The 23,949-nt window shown below is 34.6% G+C and overlaps 1 protein-coding gene and 1 long non-coding RNA gene across 2 annotated transcripts in view; one reads left to right on the plus strand and one right to left on the minus strand.

Moving 5' to 3' along the window:
* The window catches only part of LOC101898792 (division abnormally delayed protein), a 270,655-nt gene that overhangs the window by 37,271 nt on the left and 209,435 nt on the right, over positions 1–23,949 (minus strand). The window contains exon 2 of the mRNA XM_059131732.1: positions 3,681–3,824. Coding sequence (XP_058987715.1) covers positions 3,681–3,824 — 144 coding nt within the window. The remainder of the gene's footprint in view (positions 1–3,680; positions 3,825–23,949) is intronic.
* The window catches only part of LOC109611920 (uncharacterized), a 66,422-nt gene that overhangs the window by 34,706 nt on the left and 7,767 nt on the right, over positions 1–23,949 (plus strand). The window lies entirely within an intron of this gene.

Consider the following 23,949-nt stretch of genomic DNA (forward strand, 5'->3'; position numbering starts at 1 on the left):
AAGTGTTGCAATTAAAAATGTTATTTGTATGTGTGAGTTTTTTTGTGTTTTGGGATAAAACCAAACATTTTAAGAGGAAATTATATTAAAATAAATATGCAAATGTTCCATTTCATTTCATTTTTTTTGGTTGTTATGCATGACCAGTGTTAAAAAGGAAATAAAAACCATTATTGAATTAAATGCACATTGGTCACGTTCCAGGCATGATATCACCTACAACAATTTTTTCTTTTTCCTGTTTTCTACATATATATGCAGATCATATATGTGTGGATATCTTACAGGAGTTTGAAGAAGAAGAAGAAACTTATTTTATGAACATGAAAAATAAATATAAATATATAAAAATGTAGAATGTTTTGACTGATGAATGATATAATTACATATGTGTCAAAGGAAAACAGAATTAAACAAAGAAAGAAACAAACTTCAAACGCCTTTGTGTATTGATATCATAATCAACGTCAACTAACATTATAACGATGACAAATTAATGCAAATGAGTAAAAAACACCTTTTAGTTGTTTATACATTCATGTTTCTTTGTTGCATGCATGTGTGTGTGGACAATTTCAAAGGTTCTATTTCAGACAAAGAATATTGAATTTCTGTGCAGTGTTTGAAAAACCGATGACTTTTTTATTTTTTTTTTATCAACTGATTCATAATAATCTACAGTAGGTCAAAAGCGATGGTACATCCGACAAGAATTTTAATAGACAAAAACAGTTTAGTTTTTAATTTCCCATACAGTATATATTTTAAATATTATAGCATTTCGTTTAAGTTTAAAATTTTCTGGGTGCACTGTAAAGTATGCTACACAAATTTTATTTATAAAATTCGAAAAAAATACTTTACTCTAACACGATATGAAAACTGGCCCTTAGGAATCATCTATAAATGTGTATTCGCAGAAATCTGGCAACACATTATTTAAGTCTAGATTTACACTATGCAATTAAAATTGCCGTAATTGTAAGTTAGTTGGTGAAAGAGGTTGCTGAAAAATGAGGGGGTCTCTATTTACTCTCTTAGAATTTATATAACAAGAAATTTCAAACTAAAATGTAAGAGTGTGTGTGCACTCTCTATGATGAGCACTGCTATCTAGATCAGGGCCAGCAAGAATAGGCACTCGTGCCTTAATATTTCGGGCTATTTGAAAACAATATAATCAGAGTAAAAAATGGGGAGAACATAAATAAGCAACCATTACAAATGGAATGATTTTGGCCGTGTACACCAGCGCTTGCTAACACACCGCCCATGTGAAATTCAACACATCTCACACACAATCTTAGATTTGTGTATATAACTTACCATCGATCGGTAAGCTTAACACACAATGTTTACTGAGAGAGGGAGAGTTACTCTCTCGATGTTCACGTCTGTGAAACAATCAAAGCTATTGTGTTGGCAGTGGTTGGCTAGCCCTGGTGTACACGCTCACATATACTTTCACGGTAACTTTTGCTCTTTTGGTAAAGATAGTAAGCGTTTATGAATTACGTAATTTTTCATCGACTGGTCGACCAAAACTTGAGCTGTGTGTGCGCTCTCTTCCTGTGCTTGAGGACGCTAATTTGACGAGCACTATTCTCACATTAATATTTTCCTAGTATTTCCTACCTCTTTAAAAATGGAAACATTTGCTGCGTTTACATCGTAAACAGGCGGCATAAACCTATATTTTTGAATTTGTGGGAAAGAAGAAAGTTAAATGCCCTCTGCCCCCCACCTACCAATATTCGACATTTTCATGATTTCACCGACATCGTTCATCGGAATTGTATCACATTTCATATTTAAAGTTTCTAATGAGTACTACGGCCTATGAGGAAAAACATATATGTATATATATATATATATATATATATATATATATATATATATATATATATATATATATATATATATATATATATATATATATATATATGTATATATAAATAAACTGTCCCAACTTGATTAAATGGCTGAATAAACAATGACGCTGAGCGAACTCGATTCAAAGAAGACAATCACGGTTGTGATTGCTCATTTACATTCATGTGTTCGATCAACTCATGTTGATGAACACATCAAACCGTCTCGAACGCTCATGTTTGATTGTGAGTGAAGTGATTCAAATTGAGCGTTCGATTCGATCAGAAGCGAAAACGGTCATTTCATTCAGATCAAACTAAACGACTGCATCAACAAAAATCATGTAAGAAACCGAGTATGCTTGAATTCTTGCATACTCGTTGCAGCCCTCTGGTGGGGGGCTATACGAAAACCTAGATCTGCATAGGCAATTTTCGATCACCGGCTGTAGTACCCATTAGGAACTTCAAATACGTAATTTGATACAACTCCGGTAAATAATGTCGCCAAATAATGAAAATAGCGAATATAGGGAGATACCGTTATATTAGGGGCTATACGAAGACGTGGTACTGTATGAGCAATTTTCTGTGATGCCCATTCGGAACTTCAAATTCCAAATTTGAAACATTTCCAATGAAAAGTGTGACACATATTAAAAAATACCGAATATGTAGAGGTACAGTTATATGGGGCCTATACGAAAACCTGTACCTGTATGAGCAATTTTCTCTCATAGGATGCTGCACCCGTTAGGAACTTCAAATTCCAAATTTTAAACATTTCCGGTTGAAGTGTGATATAAATCATCAATATTCCTAATATAGGGAGGTTTCGTTATATGGGAAATATACGAAGACGTGGACCTGCAATTTTCGGCCACCTTCTGTAGTACCCATTAGGAACTTTGAATTCCAAATTTGAAACATTTCCAATGAAAATTGTGACACAAATCATCAAAATACTGAATATGTCAAAATATGAATATATGTATAGCGGAACTCCCCGTTATATGGGGATCCACGAAAACATGAACCTATATAAGGCATTTTCAATACCAAAATTCCTGCAGACATGTTGATCGACTTACTTCATTTCATTCGGAAGCTATAGTGGTTGGACGGACGGACATCTCTAAATGGATATATTTCGCGGTGCTTTAAACGGAATGATAAACTGAATATACGCTTCATACTATGGTGGAGGGTATAATGAACTCTGATGCATGTATAGATATAACAAAAAAGGTGGATTTCAAATATCATTACCATTGCGCACTAATTAAATCTTAAATCTAGTAGATATAATTTGGCAAATACTCAATTTTAATTCAAATTAACAAAATATGGAAAATATAGTTTAAAATTGTTCCAATTTTTTTCTCAAGCAAAAATCCTTTTTCCTAGTTATAAAATGAATGCGGCGAATTAAACCACAAATCGACACGTTCTGGTCATTTATCATTTGAAATAATATCCTGTGTTTTTCGCCTACGCCTGTTTTGTATGCAAAACAAATTTTCCATAATTTTGTAATAACTGTCAAAAAATGCCGTTGATCCCAAAAAACACAACGACTCACAAAGAAATGATTAATTCTCGACAATGGAATTTTTTTTAATATTCAGTCCAGCCATACAAAATAAATTATATTTTGCAAAGATAAATTCAAATGTTGATAAATATGCCAAATATGTATGGAGGGAGGAAGACATTATTGTGTATGTATGTATTTACATACAAGTGATAAATTCTCGAGTGTTGGCTTAAAATTATTCATCCTTGCGGTGGTGACTTGTTTATACTTACATTGGAAATGTTTTGCTGTTGATTCCAAAACGCCACGTAAACTCTTGGTATGATGATGCAATGAACGTTCAAAATCGGCTGAGGCAATTTTCTTTAATTCATTTTCTGTGGAATTTGTACAGCAGTGACCTCCACATTGGGCACCTAAAAAGAAAAGGAGAAAGAAAAAAAAAAAAAAAACAAAGAATGAGTAAACACACAGGTATGAGTAAGAGATAAGAGATTGGCTATCTATTATTGAGTTGTGGTAAACACATTTTTCAAATTAGTTTGCAATGCAACCAACACCGAAACTCAACACAATGACAAATAAATGTACTGTCGTTGATTTTATTTATTTGTTATTTTTCTTTTTTTTTTGTTTCTTTTGGCCCCAAGATTGTTGACAATAGTCTTTTATTGTATTTGGGGATTCCTCACCTTAACGCTGTGGATTACGTCAAGTCATGGCGCAAAAAAAGCGATAGAGAAAATCGAAAATCTATGTCAAGGTAAGTTCTATTCGTATCCATTTTTTGTTGAGCATTTAGTCATGTCGTGTGTACGAGTCCTGGCAGCGGGCCAATACAATGAGGTTATGTGTTATATCGATTGCAGTGGGTGTTGTGAACGTCACTTACAGGCATTCGTACTATTCGTACCTTCCTTCCAGAAATGACAATTGATGCTTGCGATGGGCGGATTGGGGAAATGCCATGGCATTGGTCTTTGAAAATGTTTTATGAACTGTAACCAAGTTTTTCATGTATATTGTGGTCAATTATTCAAACGCGTTTGCATAAAATATATGTGTATGCGGGTATCTGTGTGGTTTACTGGCCGAGAGTTTATTTGCAATAATTGCATATTAAATAAATTGCGGTTGACCTGTGGGAGACCATAAATCCAATACCGTGGTGGGTTAAATAGGCTGCTGCGTTGAAGTTCGTTATGAATATTATAATTTTTAAATTTCCATTTCATTTAACAATACTAAAGTCCAACAAATTGAATGCAACACTGAGTGAGTGAAATATAAATTGTTGCATACATTTAGGTGTGATAATTAATTTAATTGGTTTAAAAATCGAGTTTTTTTCTTTTATATTTTTAAAAATGTATAAAATGTTTTGTTGTTGCAAAATGGTCAGGCTTAATCCCTTTATTGTTGTTTTTATAATAAAACAACACTTGTTTATTAGTGGAGAACGATGGTAATGTTTACCAGGGGGTAAGGCAGGGAATACCAAGGTTTCGAAAAGAGCCACCAATGCTCATCAGTTCTCCAGTTTTTTGTCTGGATTGAACTGATGAGGATTGGTGGCTCTTTCCGAAACCTAGGTATTCCCTGCCTTACCCCCTGGTAAACATTACCATCGTTCTCCACTAATAAACAAGCGTTGTTTTTTTTTTTATAAAAATAACAATAAAGGGATTAAGCCTCACGATTTTGCAACAACAAAATACTATGGTATCCCGAACAAACAAGCCAACACTGTTGTAATGTATAAAATGTTTGAAAAAACAATTGAATAGGTTATGACACAGACATAATCGTTAGAGTAACTTCGATGATAAGTGTTGCACATTTTATACGGAAATCTCATATTTTGATCAGAATACGAGCTCAAAGGAGCTACAGATTTGATTTAGTGTTCAAATTAGGACCATGTTTATCTGAATCGATTTTCACTAAATTTGACGGTGTTTTTTATTTGCCGTATGTGACCTCTCGTCATAAACATTTTTGGAGCAGGGTGCATATTATGACTCTTGAGAAGACTTAAATTTAAAATCCAATGAACATATCAATATTCATGACACAATTGCAGAAGGTAGAACTAAGCTATGGCTCGTGAGCTGAACATATCGCAATATTCCATTCGGCAAATATTGAAAAATGAGCTCGGAGTAAAGGCATTGAAATTCCAAAAAGTGCAAGAACATACACCGCAACATAAATAGAAATAGACTCAAAAGAGCTAAAGAGTTGCTTCGCTTGGCCGAAAGTGGTGAACTGCCGTAGTTGGTTTTCTCCGATGATGGTTTTTGACCTTTGGTTGGCCACTAGATCTCAAGCGCCGACCATGGTGATGGTGTGGACCGCCATAACAGCCGATGGTCGCTCTCCGCTCGTATTAATCGACCGTGGCATCAGAATAAATGCCAAATATTGTAGCGAAAATATTCTGGAGGGTGTATTAAAGTCTTGGACAAGCAAACATTTTGGCCGCAGACATTCCAAGAAGACCCAGCACCATCGCACATAGCACGCACCACCCAAGAATGGTTACAAAATGAGATTCCTCGTTTCATTTTCATCGGGCAGCCTGTGACGGTTTCATTGGCCGTTTGAAGGCCATAATTCGTGCCAAGGGCGACCGATTCGAACAAATCTAAACTTATACTTAAATTTGATGCTATTTCGGACATTTTTTGCTTGCATTCAATAAAATTTAGAAAAAATTGTAAAAATGATGGCGTTTGATTTTGTTGCAGTTTTTTTATCTCACCCTGTACACTATATGTTATAAATTATTATTGATACACATGTACTTCATTTCATGAATACTTTTAGTTTATTTATATAAATTTATATATTTATATTTATATAGTAAAAATGGATTCAAAATTCTGGGGAGCGCTTAAAAGTATGCCACAAAAATGCTACAGAGAACAGTTGAAGAAGTCTATTTAAATATGACTCTAACATCTAGCCTTTAGTTATTTTCCGTTAATTTCAGAAATTTGAATTGTAACGCCATAACCCAATATTTTAATATTACTTATCAGCAAAAATTTCCATAAAGAACCATCAGCAAGTTCCTATTCTTTTCCATGCTTATTTTGCTTTTGTTGTATTTTCTTTCCAATATTTTTTCGTTATGTAGATGTTAGTTAGTTTTATGGTTCTCACTCGTATTTGTAATTACCGTCCCTTTGTTGTTTACAGGCATTGGCTTGTTTGTATAAACGCCCTGAAGAACAGATGTGGTTGTCATTCCATTGGAATATTGTAGAATGAGTTAAATTAGGATTCCCGAAAAATGCATGTATATATGAGGAGCTATAAATACGAGTGAGTAGAGCTGTGTACTAAGTAGACTAAAAGACTGTGTAAGCATTGAAACCAGCGACTACGAGGCTAAAGTTGCACCCAAATTACGTGACAATATATTAATTTGTACCATATGTACTACAAAGCGTTTAGTTTTAGTTTAAAATTGTGGTAGCGCATAAATGTATGCTATAAAAAAGCTTACAATAAATGCCGAAAATTACATTATATATGACTCACATTTTGTATAAATTAATCTCAAAACGATAGAAAGCAACCAAAAATCTATTCCAAAGCATTTCCTTGTATTGGATCGTAAAATCAGCGAAAACCCTAAGCGATGACATGATATGGTTACATAATATCTATTTTCTACTACCAATGATATCTATTGAATCAAAGCAACAATGAAATGTCCCATCTTATTACATTATTTGGCTTTGCTATCCTTACCATAAATTTATTAATTTATGCTAAGCGTCTCTTTTTTTGTTTCAATATTCTGAGAAACGTCTAAATGTATGCTTTAAAACGGGTAAGGATAAATGTGGGAAGAATATGACTTTACATATGACTCTAACATAGTGTGTAATCTGGCCTTAAGCTCCAATTCACATGTGTACATTTTGTCGAGAAGCAAAGTTAGTTATTGGAAAAGAGCGCTGGAGAACAAACTGACATTTGCCTCTTTTAATTCCCCTTTTTTCATTTGCTTAAGTTTCTTAGTCTGTTAAGGACGTTTTCCAAAGAATGTTCTGACAATCTACCAGAAACTGCATAGAATCTTATGGTACATATTTGAAAAATGTATAGTAGATTCAAGTATTTTTTATTTTCAAAATCCAAGTTTATTGTTAATTTTCAGGTTTAAATTTAAGACTTCGGTCGTTAACTCCAGTACCTTTGTATTCAATGCAAACAGCATAAATCTTACAAAACGTTGCAACACGACAAGACTATCTTAGCTGTTTGTGTTCCTTCTTGATTTTCACAGTTATATAGTTTTGAGGTCATTTATTGTCGTTGTTGTTCTTGTCAAGGCTTAATGCATGGACTTCAGACATAGAGAGTATAACGCGACATATTATAGATCTCATACAATAGACAACACTTCTTGTCGGTATCAAAAGACATCAAAGTGTGATGATGTTGTGTTGTCTCATATCATCATTATTATTATTGTTGTTGTTCTTGTTGTCAGACATTATTGTTGCAACATAGACATATTTGTTTGTTCCTCTATTATATGGTGTATATATGCTTAAGAAATATGATTAATTATATGATAAAAATAATAATAATGTTGAAAGAAACCATTTTATTTGTTGTAGTTGCTCTTGTTGTATGTCTGGAGTTCTTGTCTAGTCTGCTCATTAGTTTGGCATTAAAAACGCAAAAGAAGAATATAACAGTTTTTTGCGTTATGCATAGAACTTCCTATTCAAAATACACATAAACAAGTTAAAAAGTATCAGTCGGTATTGCCGACAGATGTATAGCCTCAACCAGTGTTCGATTGTATAAATATATTTTGACTTGTGTTATGATTATTCAAATTACTGACCCGCTATGGAGTTGTTTCCGAAGGAATGGTCCATTTCGTATCGGACCTAAATAAATATGATATAAACATTGGCACGTTTGGATTTCCTTCACTTAATATGAGATATGTTATAATTTTTAGAAAATGTTAGAATGTGCGTAATGTATCAGATATAGTCGACCGAAGTATTCCATTTTCATACTTCATCTAAAACAGACAAAAATATTGGTATGGGCCAAATTACATGAAAAATCGAACATTTATATCCAATTTTATCCCAGATTTCTTGTTGAAAGAAATATTTAGATATAGCAAGTTGTAAAGAATCGGTGACATGTTTCGCAAGTTATGACAGATAAAAATATTGATAATTGTGACCCTTTGTTGGCGGGGTACCAGAAGCGGCTAGCAGATATATATCATATTTACAACAGATCTTGCGTTAGCAAAAATGTTTGTAGGTATGAAATTTGAAGAGAGTTTGATGCTTATATCGTTTTTCATTTGACGATTGGTTTTTCAAAATCTTTGGGGGAGGTACCCGAAGAGATGGTCCGATCTCTACCATCTTTATAACCGATCTTGTGTTGATGGAAATAACGACATGTGCCACGTCTGAATGGAATCGGATGTTAATTTCGCGTTTTATGAGATTAATGGTATTTAAAATGTATACCCTTCGTGGGGCGGTACCAGAAGGACTGGACTGATATATTCCATCCACATAGCAGATTTTGTGTTAGTAAAAATAATGGGATGTGTGAAATATGAAGAGAACCGGATGCTTATTTCGGATTTTATAATCGTTTTGGTTATTCAAAATTTTGCCCCTTTGTGGGCGAGGTACCACATGGAGCGGGCCGATATATCCCATCTTTAAACCAGGCTTGCAGTCAATAAAAAAAATTGTGATGTGTCGATAGTTCTCTTATATCACTTTTTTATAAGAGTTATAACTATTCAAAATGTTGACACTTTGTGGGGGAGATACTTGATGGAGTAGATCGATGTTGTCCATTTACGCACCTGACTTAACACTGATGCAAATAATAGGATATGCAAAGTTGGAGCAAAATCGGATTATCCTTTCTCTTTCTGTGCGGTAAAATATTTTTTGAAAATTTCGACCTTTTGTGGGGAAGGTACCAGAAGGAGTGGGCAGATATTGCCCATCTCCGAATCTAAGTTTGATAAAAATATTACGATGTACCAAGCTTGTATCAAATCGGATACTACCTTCGAGAGCGATCGTGCGCACCAGCCAAACAGACATACGGACCTACATGAGGAGGCGAAGGTATCGCCGGTGTTACAGACAGAGACAACCGAATCGCCATCTAGTGGATAGGCAACCTCGGCCCATGCACGTAAGGAAAGACCTTCATGATCTAGAGAGAGCCTCTAGATCAACAGGCCTATCAAGCGGGACTTAATAGTATTCACTCTAACGCGGTCTCAGAAGTTATGGAAGGGTACAAAGTGAATACTGTACTAGGAGACCATGCACCATCCATCGCAGCTGAAGAGCGAGAGCTGCCCCGACAAAACAGAGCAGTTTTGGCTCAGTTAAGATCCGGATGGTGCAGCTACCTCAATTCCTATTGGGCCCGGATCGACAGCGATGTGCAGAACATCTCTCCAGCTTTTGGCACTGGTCCACATGACACGCTACAACCATTTTGCTGTCCAGCCAAACTTACTCACCGGACCCAACCCGTACAGGTTGTATCCTTTTTGAGACTGGACTTAGAGGCAGAATACGTTTTAGAGGAGTCATATCCAACACAGCAGTATGAGCTGCTACAACAACAGACAGACGGCGGATGGACATCGCTAGATGGATTCCAAATGTCCTGAAATGGATTTGGTCCAAAGAGATTTAGGGTCTGAAAACGTCATTTCGCTGAGGCACTTTTTGGCCGTATCAAATTATGTATACCCTCTCTAGCCATATAGCTATGGGTATAAACATCAGCGGGGTGGGAGTAGTGGCTGGGATTTTTAATATTGAGTTTTACAGATAATTATATTTTTTGGAAAATGTTCTCCTGAATTGAATTTTGGCTTCTATAGCTCGCTTTAGACATGCATAAATGTGTTCACTCACATTCTGCGACAAATAGTTTTAAAATAAACTTATTTTATCTAAATTCGATGTCAACCCTTTGTAACAACTTAGTTTGTTCAATTTTGTATCTACCAATTTGTTTCCTCTTAATTTTATTGCATATCTTAAGGGGTGATCATTTATATTGGCACATTTCCAATCAAAATTATCCCCATTTACAAAAATATACGATTATGCAGTTATATCATAAATCACCTTAATTAAAACGAGTAAACTTTTTCAATGTAATTGAAAATTTCCTCCGAAAAAAAAAAAACACTGCATACTTTTGGGCGCTCTCATGTCTGGCCAGTTTTTAATGCCAAGAAATAAAAATTCCAAGCAAAATAAAAACCAGCTCTGACGCCAACAGAATATCGTTGCCAGTTTTGCAATGACCATGACACCAAAAAGGAAGTTATGCCAGTTTATGGGCTGAGGCAGTGTTGAAAACTGTAAATGTCCTATATATTCATGCTGTTATCGTTTTGAATTTTTTTCCCATGGATTTGCTGTTTAACAACAATTTGTACAAGAGGAGCATATAATATGGAATAGGGCAAACAAATAATACCCATGGCCACAATAACAAATAACAACAACAACAACACATGTGGGCAAACACATCCAAATTGCTGGTCATAATTTCGAACATATATCGTTTCGTGTTGTGCATTCGAATAAAATGCTTGCATATGTCCATGCCTAAAAGTATACAGCGAACATGTGCACTCATATTCAACCCCCCCCCCCCCTTCCTTCACAATTTTTATGGCCAAAGAACGTATTTAGTCCAATGTCCTTGTGCTTACACGCACAAACACACACACGCTTATGAATGGATGTGTTTTTTTTAAGTAATGCAGTGGTTGGATGTGTGTTGAGTAGTTAGTAATGGCTACCAAGTAGAGTACAACTAAAGGTAAACAAAAGTTCCGGCAGGAACAGCAGGTAAACAGGCAGCAGTAAACTGTTATGACCAAATATTTAGCACACACAAACATTGGCCATAATGCAAACTTTTTGTGTGGGGAAATTTGTTGTGTTTCATTTTTTTCTGGAATTCCGGAAATATAACAGTGGAAGAAGAACTTTTAAGGCCTTTAAAAATGCAATGAAATCTGGAATTACCGCTATGTTTAAGGATATGCCAAAAAAAAAGTGACAATTATGATAACTTTTTTTTATTCTGTTCTATTGTGGGATTTTTTAACCAATTTTTTGAAGTACCGACAAATATCGGTAAAATTAAAAAAATATTGAAAAATAAAGGATTTTTAGGTAGTATATACATAATGTTAGAGTCATACGTAGAGGTAGAGGTATCATTCGATACGTCCAAAACGTGCCTCATCGAAATAACGGTTTCAGACCCAAGGTCTCTGTGGACCAAATCCATTTCAGGACATAACCTCTCGAAAGGAGTATCCAATTTGGTCCAAACTTGGTACATCGTAATATTTTTGTCATACTTATATCAAGTTCAAATATGGGCAATATTAGTCCAACCTTTCGTGTACCTCCCCCACAAAAGGTCAACACTTTGAAAGAAAATAATTTACTGCGCAGAAAAAGAAAGGATAATTCGATTTTGCTCCAACTTTGCACATCCTAATATTTGCATCAGTGCTAGGTCAGGTGCAAAAATGGACAATGCCGGTCCACTCCATCAAGTACCTCCACCACGAAGGGTTTTGATTTTGAATAATTTAAACTCTTATAAAATGTGATGTAAGAGTCCTTCAGTCTTCAAATTGCAATCAAAATGATTTGAAGATGGAATATATCGGTCTATTCCTTCTGGTACCTCCCCCACAAAGGGTCAAAATTTTGAATATTCATGAAGTTTATAAAACGGTAAATTAACATCGGATTCCATTCAGACATGGCACATCTCAATATTTCCGTCAACACAAAGATCTGTTATCAAGATACTTGATATCGGACCATTCCTTCTGGTACCTCCCACACAAAGGGTCAAAGTTTTGAATAACCAAAAAATTAAAAAAAAAATCCGAAATAAGCTCCCGATACTCTTCATATTTCACACATCCCATTATTTCTACTAACACAAAATCTGCTGTGAAGTTGAATTGTATCGGTTAACTCCTTCTGGTACCTCCCCCACAAAGGGTCAACATTTTGAATATCCATGAAGCTCCTAAAACACGAAATTAATATCCGACTCTATTCAGACTTAGCACAACTCAATATTTCCAACAAGTTTAGATCTGTTACGAAGAAGGTAGAGATCGGACCATTTCTTCTGGTACCTCCTCCACAGAGAGTCAACATTTTGAATATAAACGAGGCTCATAAAACAGGAAATTAAGATCCGATTCCATTTAGACTTAGCACATCTTTATTTCCAACAACTCTAGATCTGTTATGAAAAAGACAGATATCGGACCATTTCTTCTGGTACCTCCCCCGCTAAGGATTAAAAAACAAAATGCTCATAAAACTCGAAATAAGCATCAGGTTCTTTTCATATTTTATACATTCAAAAAATTTTGGTAGCACAAGGTCTTTAATGAAGACGATATATATCTGGGTCCACAATTTTCAATATATATCAATATTATATCTGCCATAACTTGCGAGACAAGTCATGAATTCATGAGTTCGCAAAATGGATACTAATATTTTTACCGGAATTAGATAAAGTCTGAAAATGGAATACTTCGGTCGACTATATCTGGTCCTTCACGCACATTTCCTAACGATTATCACATATCTCATATAAAGTGAAACAGGTAGTCGATATTGTCCAAACCTGGCACGTCGCAATATTTATATAATATTTATTTAGATCCGATACGAAATGGACAATGTTGGCCCATTCCTTCGGAAACCATATATGTTAAGCATTTTTATAACATATTTTAAGGCGCTGTACACAATATGTTACTTGAAACGTTTTACAGCATAGTATAATTAATAGATTCATAGTATAAGTATATTATATGGCAATGAACAGGATATTTTAGTAAAGTTAAACGTTTTGTTTAAGTTTAAAAATTGTTGGGGCGCCTTAACGTCTGCTACAAAAGTATTAATTGCAAAATGTGAAAAATGTCATTTTATATATGACTGGCCTTTAGCGTATACTTTATTTTGATCGCTAAATTTTCGAAATTTTTCGTTAATTTTACTAATTTTTATCGGTAACTCAAAAACACGCTCTATTGAATTTAGAAAAGTAAATTAAAATCTAAACGATTGGAAATTTCGTCCATGACTTTTCCCCCCATTGTGGATGCTGAACCTAACCAAATTGCATACTCTCTTGAATGTGTTAATATAAATTGCTAACAAGTGTGTTTGTATGCTTGTGCATTTATATGGATATGTGTTAAAGTATGTATAATAAGTATACATAATTTACATAACCATTTGCCGAGCTTATAATAGTGCAGTAAAAACATTTGTATATAACTTCAGACGGGAGATGTGTACATATATACTCTATAAAATGCTACCATCGCCAGTGTGTTGTAATGCATTTTTCGTTGCAATTGAGGGAGTAGCATAAACGCAAATCAAGTTGGTTCGCCCTTTTTTTCGTCATTTCTACAACATAAAATGTTCATAGACAAATGGAAGGAAGAAAAAGCAATGAAAACTGGTGGTGCAAAGGGAAGGAAATGAAAAGAATTTTTTATGACCTGTAGCAGGATGTAGGAGAATGGTATTAAGTTAAAAGCGGATTTCCTTAAATTTCCTAGTTCAACGTGCAATATTTAATTTTGTAAAATGATCCCCTAAGGTATGCATCACATTTTGATATTTGTTTAAGGTGGAAATAAATGAGGTTCAAGCAAAAACAGGCACGAGTGCCATGAATGAGCGAGATTTATATGAAATTCTATATTTGAAACTTTCTACCTAAAACTAAATTTTATGTTAATTTCAAGAATCAACTCGAAAAAGTGCCAAGAAAAAATTGATGGAAACTTAAGAAATATTTTCGCTTTTTATTTTTTTGGAGAATGGAGATTTTAGAGAAATGGAGATTTGTAGTAAAATTTTAACGAAGAATATTTTTGTCTTTGACGCCATCCTCTTAAATTGATGCTTTGAAGGAGAATTTTGCATAACTTCATATGAATTACGCTTTTAAGTCTAAAATGTGTTTTTTTTTTATGAATTCCTGGTGTTTGGATTTGGACTTTTGACGTAATCTGGAATCCATAGTTAAATTGTAGTTAAAAAGTAACAGTCGGTTTTGTCGACACAAGTATGCCTTCAGCCAATGTTCGATTATTTAAATATATTTTGGCTTCTGTTATAATTATTCAAATGTTTGACCCTCTACGGAGTAGGTTTCGAAGGAATGGACCAATATTGTCCATTTCGAATCGACCCAAAATAAATATGATATAAATATTGCAACGTCCCAGGTTTGGACTATATCGACTGCTTCCTTCACTTTATATGAGATGTATGATAATTTTTAGAAAATGTTTAAATGTGGGTGAGCTACCAGATATAGTCGACCGAAGTTTTCATACTTCATCTAGAACAGAAAAAATATTTATATGTGCAAAATTACAAGAAAAATCTAACAATTTTATGCGAAATCATAAATTCCATATTCTAGTTCTAGTGACTAGTTTCGTGAGTTATGACAGATAAAAGTATTGAAAATTGTGACCCTATGTGAATGAACAAAACAGATCTTGTGTTAGCAAAAATGTTTGTTTGCTTATTTCGTTTTCTTTAAGCGTTTTGTTTTTCGAAACCATGAAAACTAAGTGGGGGAGGTATCAGAAGAAATGCTCCGATCGCTACCATTTTTATAATAGATATTGTGTTGCTGGGGATATTAAGATGTACTAAGTCTGAATGGAATCGGATGCTCATTTCGCGTTCTATGAGCTTTATGGGTATTCATAATTTCGACCCTTTGTGGGGGAGGTACCAGAGAAAATGGTCCGATCTCTACCATCTTTATAACAGATCTTGTGTTGATGGAAATATTGAAATGCATCAAGTCTGAATGGAATCGGATGTTAATTTCGCGTTTTATGAGCGTAATGAATATTCAAAATATTGACCCTTTGTGGTAAGGTACCAGAAGGAGTGGACCGATATATTCCATCTTCACAGCGGATCTTGTTTTAGTAGAAATAATGGAATGTGTGAAATATGAAGAGAACCGGATGTTTACTGTATGATCGTTTTAGTTATTCAAAACTTTGACCCATTTTGAGGGAGGTACCAGAAAGAGTGGTCCGATTTCTACTACTTTTATAACAGATCTTGTGTTCATTAAAATATGGAGATTGGCCAAGTCTAAAAAAAATTTTTTCGCACGTGACCTAGCACTGATGCAAATATTAGGATTTGTAAAATTGGATTATCCTTTCTCTTCCGGTGCAGTAAAATATATATTTTTTTTTATAAACTTCGACCTTTTGTGGGGGAGGTACTAATCTCCGAACTCGACCTAAACTTGATAATAATATTACGATGTACTAGCAAGCTTTAAAATTGGATGTAATCAATCCGACTTTTTCCCTATCGTAAATATTTCGATTTTTTCCGAATTTTGGACCAAATATCCGAAAATGTTATGAAATAAATAATTATGTTTTCCAAATATTATAAGTCAATAAAAAGTAGTTATTAATATCGGAACAAGCAAATCAAAATCTTCAAAGTTTCTGAAAAATTCGAATATTTTCCTGTTTTCCTGCATATTTCCTTATATTTATATCCTATGTCTATGTCCATTTGTTTGTAACATGTAGAAGCAAACGAAATAGATCCATAATTTCTTTCGATGGTTTCCATAGAATTTATGTATGTCTGTCCATGTGATTTTGTAAACAAAGTACAGGTCGCATTTATTTGCCGATGGAGATGTAATTTTCCACAAGTCCTATGTTTGGTCCAAGGAAGAACCCTATTGAAATTGGGGATAATCGGTGCAAATTGAGATATTTATAAAATATTTTTGTAATTAGTATTACATTAATTCTAAAGTACATCAATGCTCCTAAAAGTATGCTTCACAAAAAGCTAAATTTACATGAGTAAAAGTCTCTTTGTATATCGTTCTAACATTATGGGTAAACTAACCTTTTCCAGCACACACACAAATCGAACAACACTCAATCATAATCAAAGTGCTGTGCTACATATGTAAATGACATTTGAGGACCGGAAATAAAAATTTGAAAATGCTCTGTCACATCCCAACGCCCACACAAACACCTACCTACGAACGAATCACCACAAAAGCACTAAATTAACACCTTAAAATTTAATTGAAACCAAGAGGAGAATTCAATTCTATGCTACAATGATAGCGGATATTGAAAATGGAAATCTATCGAAAGGATTTCAATTCATGCAGCTAAACGTCATAGATACATACCTACATATGTGTATATGGTACTTTATTATGACCACAGAACTACACAAGCATGACTGCATTTGAAACCATTGTCCTTTCGTAGACAATAACGATTTGGAAATTTGCACAGATAGACAAACTGGCAGACCGAGTGGCAATGTTGAAAAATCAATATTGAAAAAAAAGTATGTATGAATGGCATTTTTTGGGCAAGGCAGTTATATTTGTACATTGGGGGTATATATTTGGGGTGAATATAATTTTTAATTATCTAATAAAAAAAAAAAACGAATATAAATTTTCATATAATACCCCGTTATTTTAATACATTCCACTGTGCTGGCATAACAGCATCATCATTACGATCAACCCAATTGAAATGTTTGCAAATCCTCTTTTGAGCAAAAAGTATCGAATAATAACTATAATCCCACCCAATTCATTGCCATAAATCTATTGGACAATTGTTCCACAACTGCACCTCCAAATGCTGCTGGCGGTGTGAAACGTTTCTCAATAGTAATGCAACGAGGTGCACAACGAGGTCAAGTTTATGGAGGTAAAGGTTGTATCTTCTTCAATTTTACATTGTGTTGCAAAAGCAAAGGCCAGCTGTACAAGGTGAAACAAAACTGATTTTATCAAATAAATACTTTTTCCTTCATTCGTGTGCCTAAAAGTATGCCAACTTTTTGGTTTGAAAATAGGAGGCACTATACAACCAACTATAGCTAAACGAAAACTTGGGCAATTTAATAAAATATTTTCTAGAAACTAAAATGATAAGAATATAAGTGTGGATTCAATTATTTTCCTCTCTACCGCATGTGGCTTCTCCTTGCCATGGGACACAAAACAAAACTGTACTTTACATTGCTGAATCCAGTGATTTACCATTCGATTTTCCAGACCAAAAACCCCATTTTTTTTGATAACACAAACGGTGGGTAATTTACTATCGTAATTTACTATCGTGCAAATAACACATAATAAGAGAGTAGTGATATAACTGATTGACTGACTGATTAAGAATCAGGGCCCAGACAAAACGGCTGAAAATCTGAAAATTTTTCACGAGGAACAGGCTGGGCTGGGTTTTTGGAAATTCGTACTGAAAGGATACGAAAAGCACTATAATGTACTACAAATTGAATACTTTTTGAATTAGGTTCACTGATAGAGTGCAGGATAGGGCCTTTCGAACTTTAAGGTTACGAAAAGTTGTAAAATGGTACTAAACTTCAAAAATGGTACAATTTTGTATTATGTGCTCGGATAGAACTAAAAACTTGAAATTTGGTATGAGAATCAAGGTTGGAAACTATGTTTGATATATGAAGGTGGTTTTTGAAGTGTGTACTAAGTGTGCGACCGGCGTACTTAATAGTACTAGATTTAAAACAGTTTGGACTAGGGTTTAATGGATGAAGCTGAAATTTTGTATTGGGGTCCCCGTTTGTGGTAGGTTTGTAATAAAGTAGTGGTTTTGGGAACGATAGTGCACAAAAAGTACTAAATAGTAATATATTTGGTACAATTTGGTATTGGGTGAACAGATAGTGCTGTTCAAGAGTACCTTTTACATATGGAGGTGGTTTTCGAATTGTACGAAAAGTACTAAATGGTACTAAATTTGGCCTTGGTTAAAGGAATAGAGATACAATTTTGAAGTTTGATTTTAAGATTACTGATGGTGTCTGTGTTTGAGATTTGGTACTGGTTTGAAAACGCGTCCTATATCTGTACGAAATGTACTAAATTTTACCAAATCTTAATATTCTTAATATAATCTTCAAATTTTATATTAAGGTCTCTCTCTCTCTCTCTCTCTCTCTCTCTCTCTCTCTGTTGGTATCTGGAATTGGTTGGTTGTTGGTATGGAGGTGGTTTTGGAAATGTGTGCTATCATTGTACGAAAAGTACTAAATAGTACTAAATTTGCTCTTAGTTGAAGGGATAGAGATAACATTCTGAAATATGTAGATTACTGATAGTATGTGTCGGTGGTTTGGAAATGCGTCCTATGTTTGTATGAAATGTACTAAATGGTAACAACCTTGGTACTGAGTAAAAGGATAGGGCTGCAATCCTCAAATTTGATATTGAGGTCTCTTTTGGTATCTGGAGTTGAGATATGGTGGTGGTTATGGAAATGTGTACTTTAATTGTCTGAAATGTACTAAAAGGTACTAAATTTGGTTTTGGGTGAAGGAATGGAGCTGATATTCTGAAATTTGACATAGATGTCTTTGTTGGTGTCTGTGGTTTGGGAAACATGAACTGTCATTGTACGAAAAGTACTAAATAGTACTAAATTTGGTCTTAGTTGATAGGGATTTTATATCGAAGTCTCTGTTAATATCTGAAATTGAGATTTGGAGATGTATTTGGAAATGTGTCCTATAATGATTCGAAATGTACTAAATGGTACTAAATTTGGTATTGTGTGAAGGTATAAGGCTGTAATCCTCAAATTTGATATTGGGGGTTCCTGTTAGTATCTGGAATTGAGATATGAAGGTGGATTTGGAAATGCGTTCTATATTTGTACGAAATGTGCTAAATGGTATTAAATTTGGAATTGGGTGAAAAAAATCGAAATCCTGGAATTTGATATCGAGGTAAGTGTTGGTGTCTGGAATTGCAATATGGAGATGGGGATTGGGTGAAGAGATAGAGCTGGAATACAGGAATTTGGTATTAAGGATGTAGATTGTACGATGTAAGCCATTAATGGACCAGGTAGACTATCGAAGAGCGCGCTTCTAAAGGTGTTATATGGAATAAGATTTAATACAGCTTCTTTAGCCTAGCCCCCTCCTTGTGAAAACTAACAAAATATTTCCAAAAATTATCAGACCTCATTGTAATTCCATCTTTATAACAAATATTGCAGCCTGTAACTGAATATCTAACATTTCACAAAATACGGGCTTTAATCAATTTATCCGCTGCCAAATGTGATATGATGCCTATGGCTAGCTGGCTGCCTGTATGTGTATGTGTGCGTATAAGTGTGTGTGTGTAATATTGGCTTGTTTACGTAATTTGGTTTACGTTCAATTTAAATATTACAAACACCATAATATTTAAACTGCATCATTTCCCTGCTAATATCAAGCCGCCTACCCCAGCTTAGTCAGCCCGAGTGGCATCTGTCTAGTTAACACAAAATCCTCATTTTATCCAACAACAACAACAACGACATATGTACATATATGGCTATAATGTAACAACTAATTGTTTGCAGGAAACCGCAACCATGATGCGCTGTTGTCTCTTTGCCATTGCGCTGACATTGGCAAATGTGTTGATGTTGCAACAATTTTAGAGTAACGAAGGGGGACTGAGGGATGAGGGCAGAGGAATAAAAAGGTCATGATTTTAAAATTTTGAACTAACATAACAACCAACAACACCAGCCACCATGTCGAGATGGCAAATTTTCTCTGTAAAATTTAAGTTGTTGTGGCATAGATGCGTACGTGTGTGAGCTCTCAAGGATTACTGTACAAGGATATTCTAGTTTCAAAAAAAAAAAAAAGTTAACACTATTTTTTAAGTGCCACACTTACTTGCAGGACATGACAGCATAAAAGCCACAAAATATGTTGTTTAAGAATTTTCCTAGCTTACCAAACAAAATGCTGCACAACGAAATGTCACAAAAAATAACGAACAAAAAAACAAGAGGAGAAAAACAAAGCATGACAAATATGAACTATTTTAAGAATGATTCACACAGTCATGCACACCCTGTCATACCACACTATTTGGGATGATGTTCACACACAGAAAGTGTGTATTCAGGCTGTTTTTTTATCTTATTTTATTTGTGGCATATTTCCGGGCATATGTTGTTGTTCTTGTTGTGTTGTGCCTTTATGTTGGTGTTTTTCACTCACTTTTAACAATTTCTCCTTTTTTATTTTTTATCCTTTTGTGAAACACACAAAACGAATATGGAACAGTTTTCAGTTTTTTAACTGTTGTTTTTTTCGACATTTCATTTCAGTTCTTCGCCACAACCACAAGGGGAGTTGGATAGAATGTCCCCATAAAGTAGGGAACTGTTTTTTATAAAACACAAGCCATTATTTATAAAATGTCATCAAATGTTTGCTTTGTGTTGTAGAGAAAGAAAAAAAATAAACTGTCAGTGTGGATTCGTTTTATAGAAACTCATCACTCGTTAGTAAGTCACTGGGGAATATTCGTGTATAAATCAACATCTGAAATATTGAAATGGAATGCTAGAGGAATAAAGGTGAAATGACAATGATGATGCTAGCAAACAATTTTTTAAACTGTTTTTGAAATGGTAAAAATATTTATTTTCATTTTAATTTTTTATAACAATTTAGAAAAAAGAAAGAAAGGAAAGAAGAAGAGGAAAATATTTATAGTTAGTTGGAAAAAACATAAGCCTATTTAATATAAAAATAAGCAAAAAATATGTTTTTATTCCATTTATATAGAATTTTAAAAATTTAAATATAATCAAAGTTGTAGGATATTTCAAGAATTTGCCAGTTTTGTAAATTTGACAAATTTTGGAAGTTTTTTTGCATATATATATTCTTAAATAATATTCGATTTTATATTAATATATGTATGCTGAGATGGTAAAAAATGTAGCCGATGAGAGGTATTATTTGTTTTCAAACTTGACACATATACAGGGTGAGATAAAAAAACTGCAACAAAGTCGAGCGCCATAATTTTCCCATTTTTTTAAACTTTATTGAATGATAGCAAAACATGTCGGAAATAGCAACAAATTTTAGAATAAATTTACATTTGTTCGAATTGATCACCTTTGGCACGAATTATGGCCTTCAAACGGCCAATGAAACCGTCACACGTTGCCCGAATGTTGTTCTGCGGTATTTTGGCCCATTCCCGGCGAAGCGCTTGCTTGAGGTGATCGACACTTGGTATTTTTTTACTGCCAACCTTACTTTCCAAAATACTCCAGACACCAAAATAGTTCAACAGATTGGTATCCGGAGATTTTGGTGGCCATTGTGCGCTGGAAATGAAGCGAGGAACCTCATTTTGTAACCATTCCTGGGTGGCGCGTGTTGAGTGCGCTGGTGCTGAGTCCTGTTGGAATGTCCAAGGTCTGCGGCCAAAATGTTTGCGTGCCCCAGGCTTTAATACACCCTCCAGAATATTTTCACGATAATATTCGGCATTTATTCTGATGCCACGGTCGATTAATATGAGCGGAGAGCGACCATCGGCTGTTATGACGGCCCACACCATCACTATGGCCGGCGCTTGAGTTTTGATGGACAACGAATGTTTTCTCATCGGAGAAAACCAAATTCGGCAGTTCACCACTTTCGCCCAAGCGAAGCAACTCTTTAGCTCTTTTGAGTCTATTTTCTTTCTGTTGCGGTGTAAGTTCTTGCACTTTCTGGAATTTCAATGGCTTTACCCCGAGCTCATTTTTCAATATTTACCGAATGGAATATTGCGATTTGTTCAGCTCACGAGCCATTTTTCGGCCACTACGACGCGGGTTTCGATCAAGTCGCTTCTTTATTCTAGAACCATTTCTGCTGATGTTACTGTTTTCTTCCGTCCACTTCCTTGACGTCGGGCTACGCTACCAGTATCACGGTAACGAGCAATGGTTCGAGACATTTAAATGCTGGAGTGCTCTAACAATAGCCACTTTTGGCTTTCCAGCCAAATATAAAGAAATCACACTATCACGCTTGAATTCCATCACGAATAACTTTTTTTTTCTGGAAAATTCTCACCAAAATGCTTTTGTACGCTTGTAAACAATATAATGAGGTGTCACTGGAATAATTTTAACAGCTGTCTGACGAGTGGCTTAGAAATGACAGCAGTCTGAAGTTCGTTGCAGTTTTCATCTCACCCTGTATATCACACCACTCGTTCTGGTACCTCCCCAAACACGGGTTAAAATTTTGAATAATTATATCTCTAATAAATTCATTCATTCATTCTAAACTTCATACAGTCCAATATTTCTGTTGTGAAGATAGTAGATATCGGTTCACTCCTTCTGGTATCTCCCCCACAAAGGGCCTAAAATGTTAAATAACCAAAAGGTTTCATGCCAAATAAGCATCCGATTCCCTTCAAATTTCTCACACCCTAATATTTTTATTAACACAAGATCTGATGTGAAGATGGGATATATTGGAACGCTCCTTCTGGTACTTCCCTCAAAGGGGCTAAAATTTGTAATAACCAAAATGCCAATGAAATGCGAAATAAACATCCGATTCTCTTCAAATTTCACACATCCCAATATTTTTATTAACACAAGATGAAGATGATAGATATCACTCAACCACTTCTGGTACGTCCCCCACAAAGGGTCACAATTTTTTTCTCTCATAACTTTCAAAACGAGCCAGCGATGCTTTTCAAACTTGTTATATCTTAATAGCTCCCTAAACCAGAGATATGATGTGAATATGGAATCTATCGGCCAACCACTTCTGGTGCCTAATTTTTCATTATCATTTATTCGCATAAAATTTGAAATAAATGTTCGAATTGTTCGAATGAAATGGAATACTTTTGTCCGCTATATATGGTACCTTACGCATGTTTCTACATTTTACAAAAATTATCAAATACCTCATAAGATCTGAAAGAAGTAGTCAATATAGTCCAAATCTGGCACTTGCAATATTTATATCGGATTTAGGTCAGATGCAAAATGGACCACCTCTCAGAACCACAGCTATAAAGGGTCAACAGTTTGAAAAACCATAACGCAAGGCATCTGTATATATCTGTCGGCAAAACCGATTCAGTTTCCAAACAACATTTAGTAATCCAAAAAAATTATAAAAATTAACTGATTTCAATAAAACTGAATAAAAAATCATTTGTGTTAATATTTCGCCCATATATTTGGCAGTTTTAATTTACTTATCATGCTGCTACTAAATATAAAAAAAAATGGCTATAAATTTACTCTGCCGAAATTGTGAAAGACTAGCTGGTATGTCAATGTTCAACGTTTATGGCCTAATGGATGAAGTTCACCAATAAAAAAAAAAAGATGTTGAGAACATTTATTATTAACCCTCCCAGTAAATATCTAATGTCGTTCCAGACACAATTCTTTCTCTGTGTGTGTGTGTGTTTGTGTGCGTGGGTGTAAACATGGAATTAATGCTGTAGACTTTGCCTGAAATCCCGCTGGCAAACCACTGCCATATG

This window comes from Musca domestica, unplaced genomic scaffold (genome assembly GCF_030504385.1).
Source record: "Musca domestica strain aabys unplaced genomic scaffold, Musca_domestica.polishedcontigs.V.1.1 9, whole genome shotgun sequence".
Taxonomy (NCBI): domain Eukaryota; kingdom Metazoa; phylum Arthropoda; class Insecta; order Diptera; family Muscidae; genus Musca; species Musca domestica.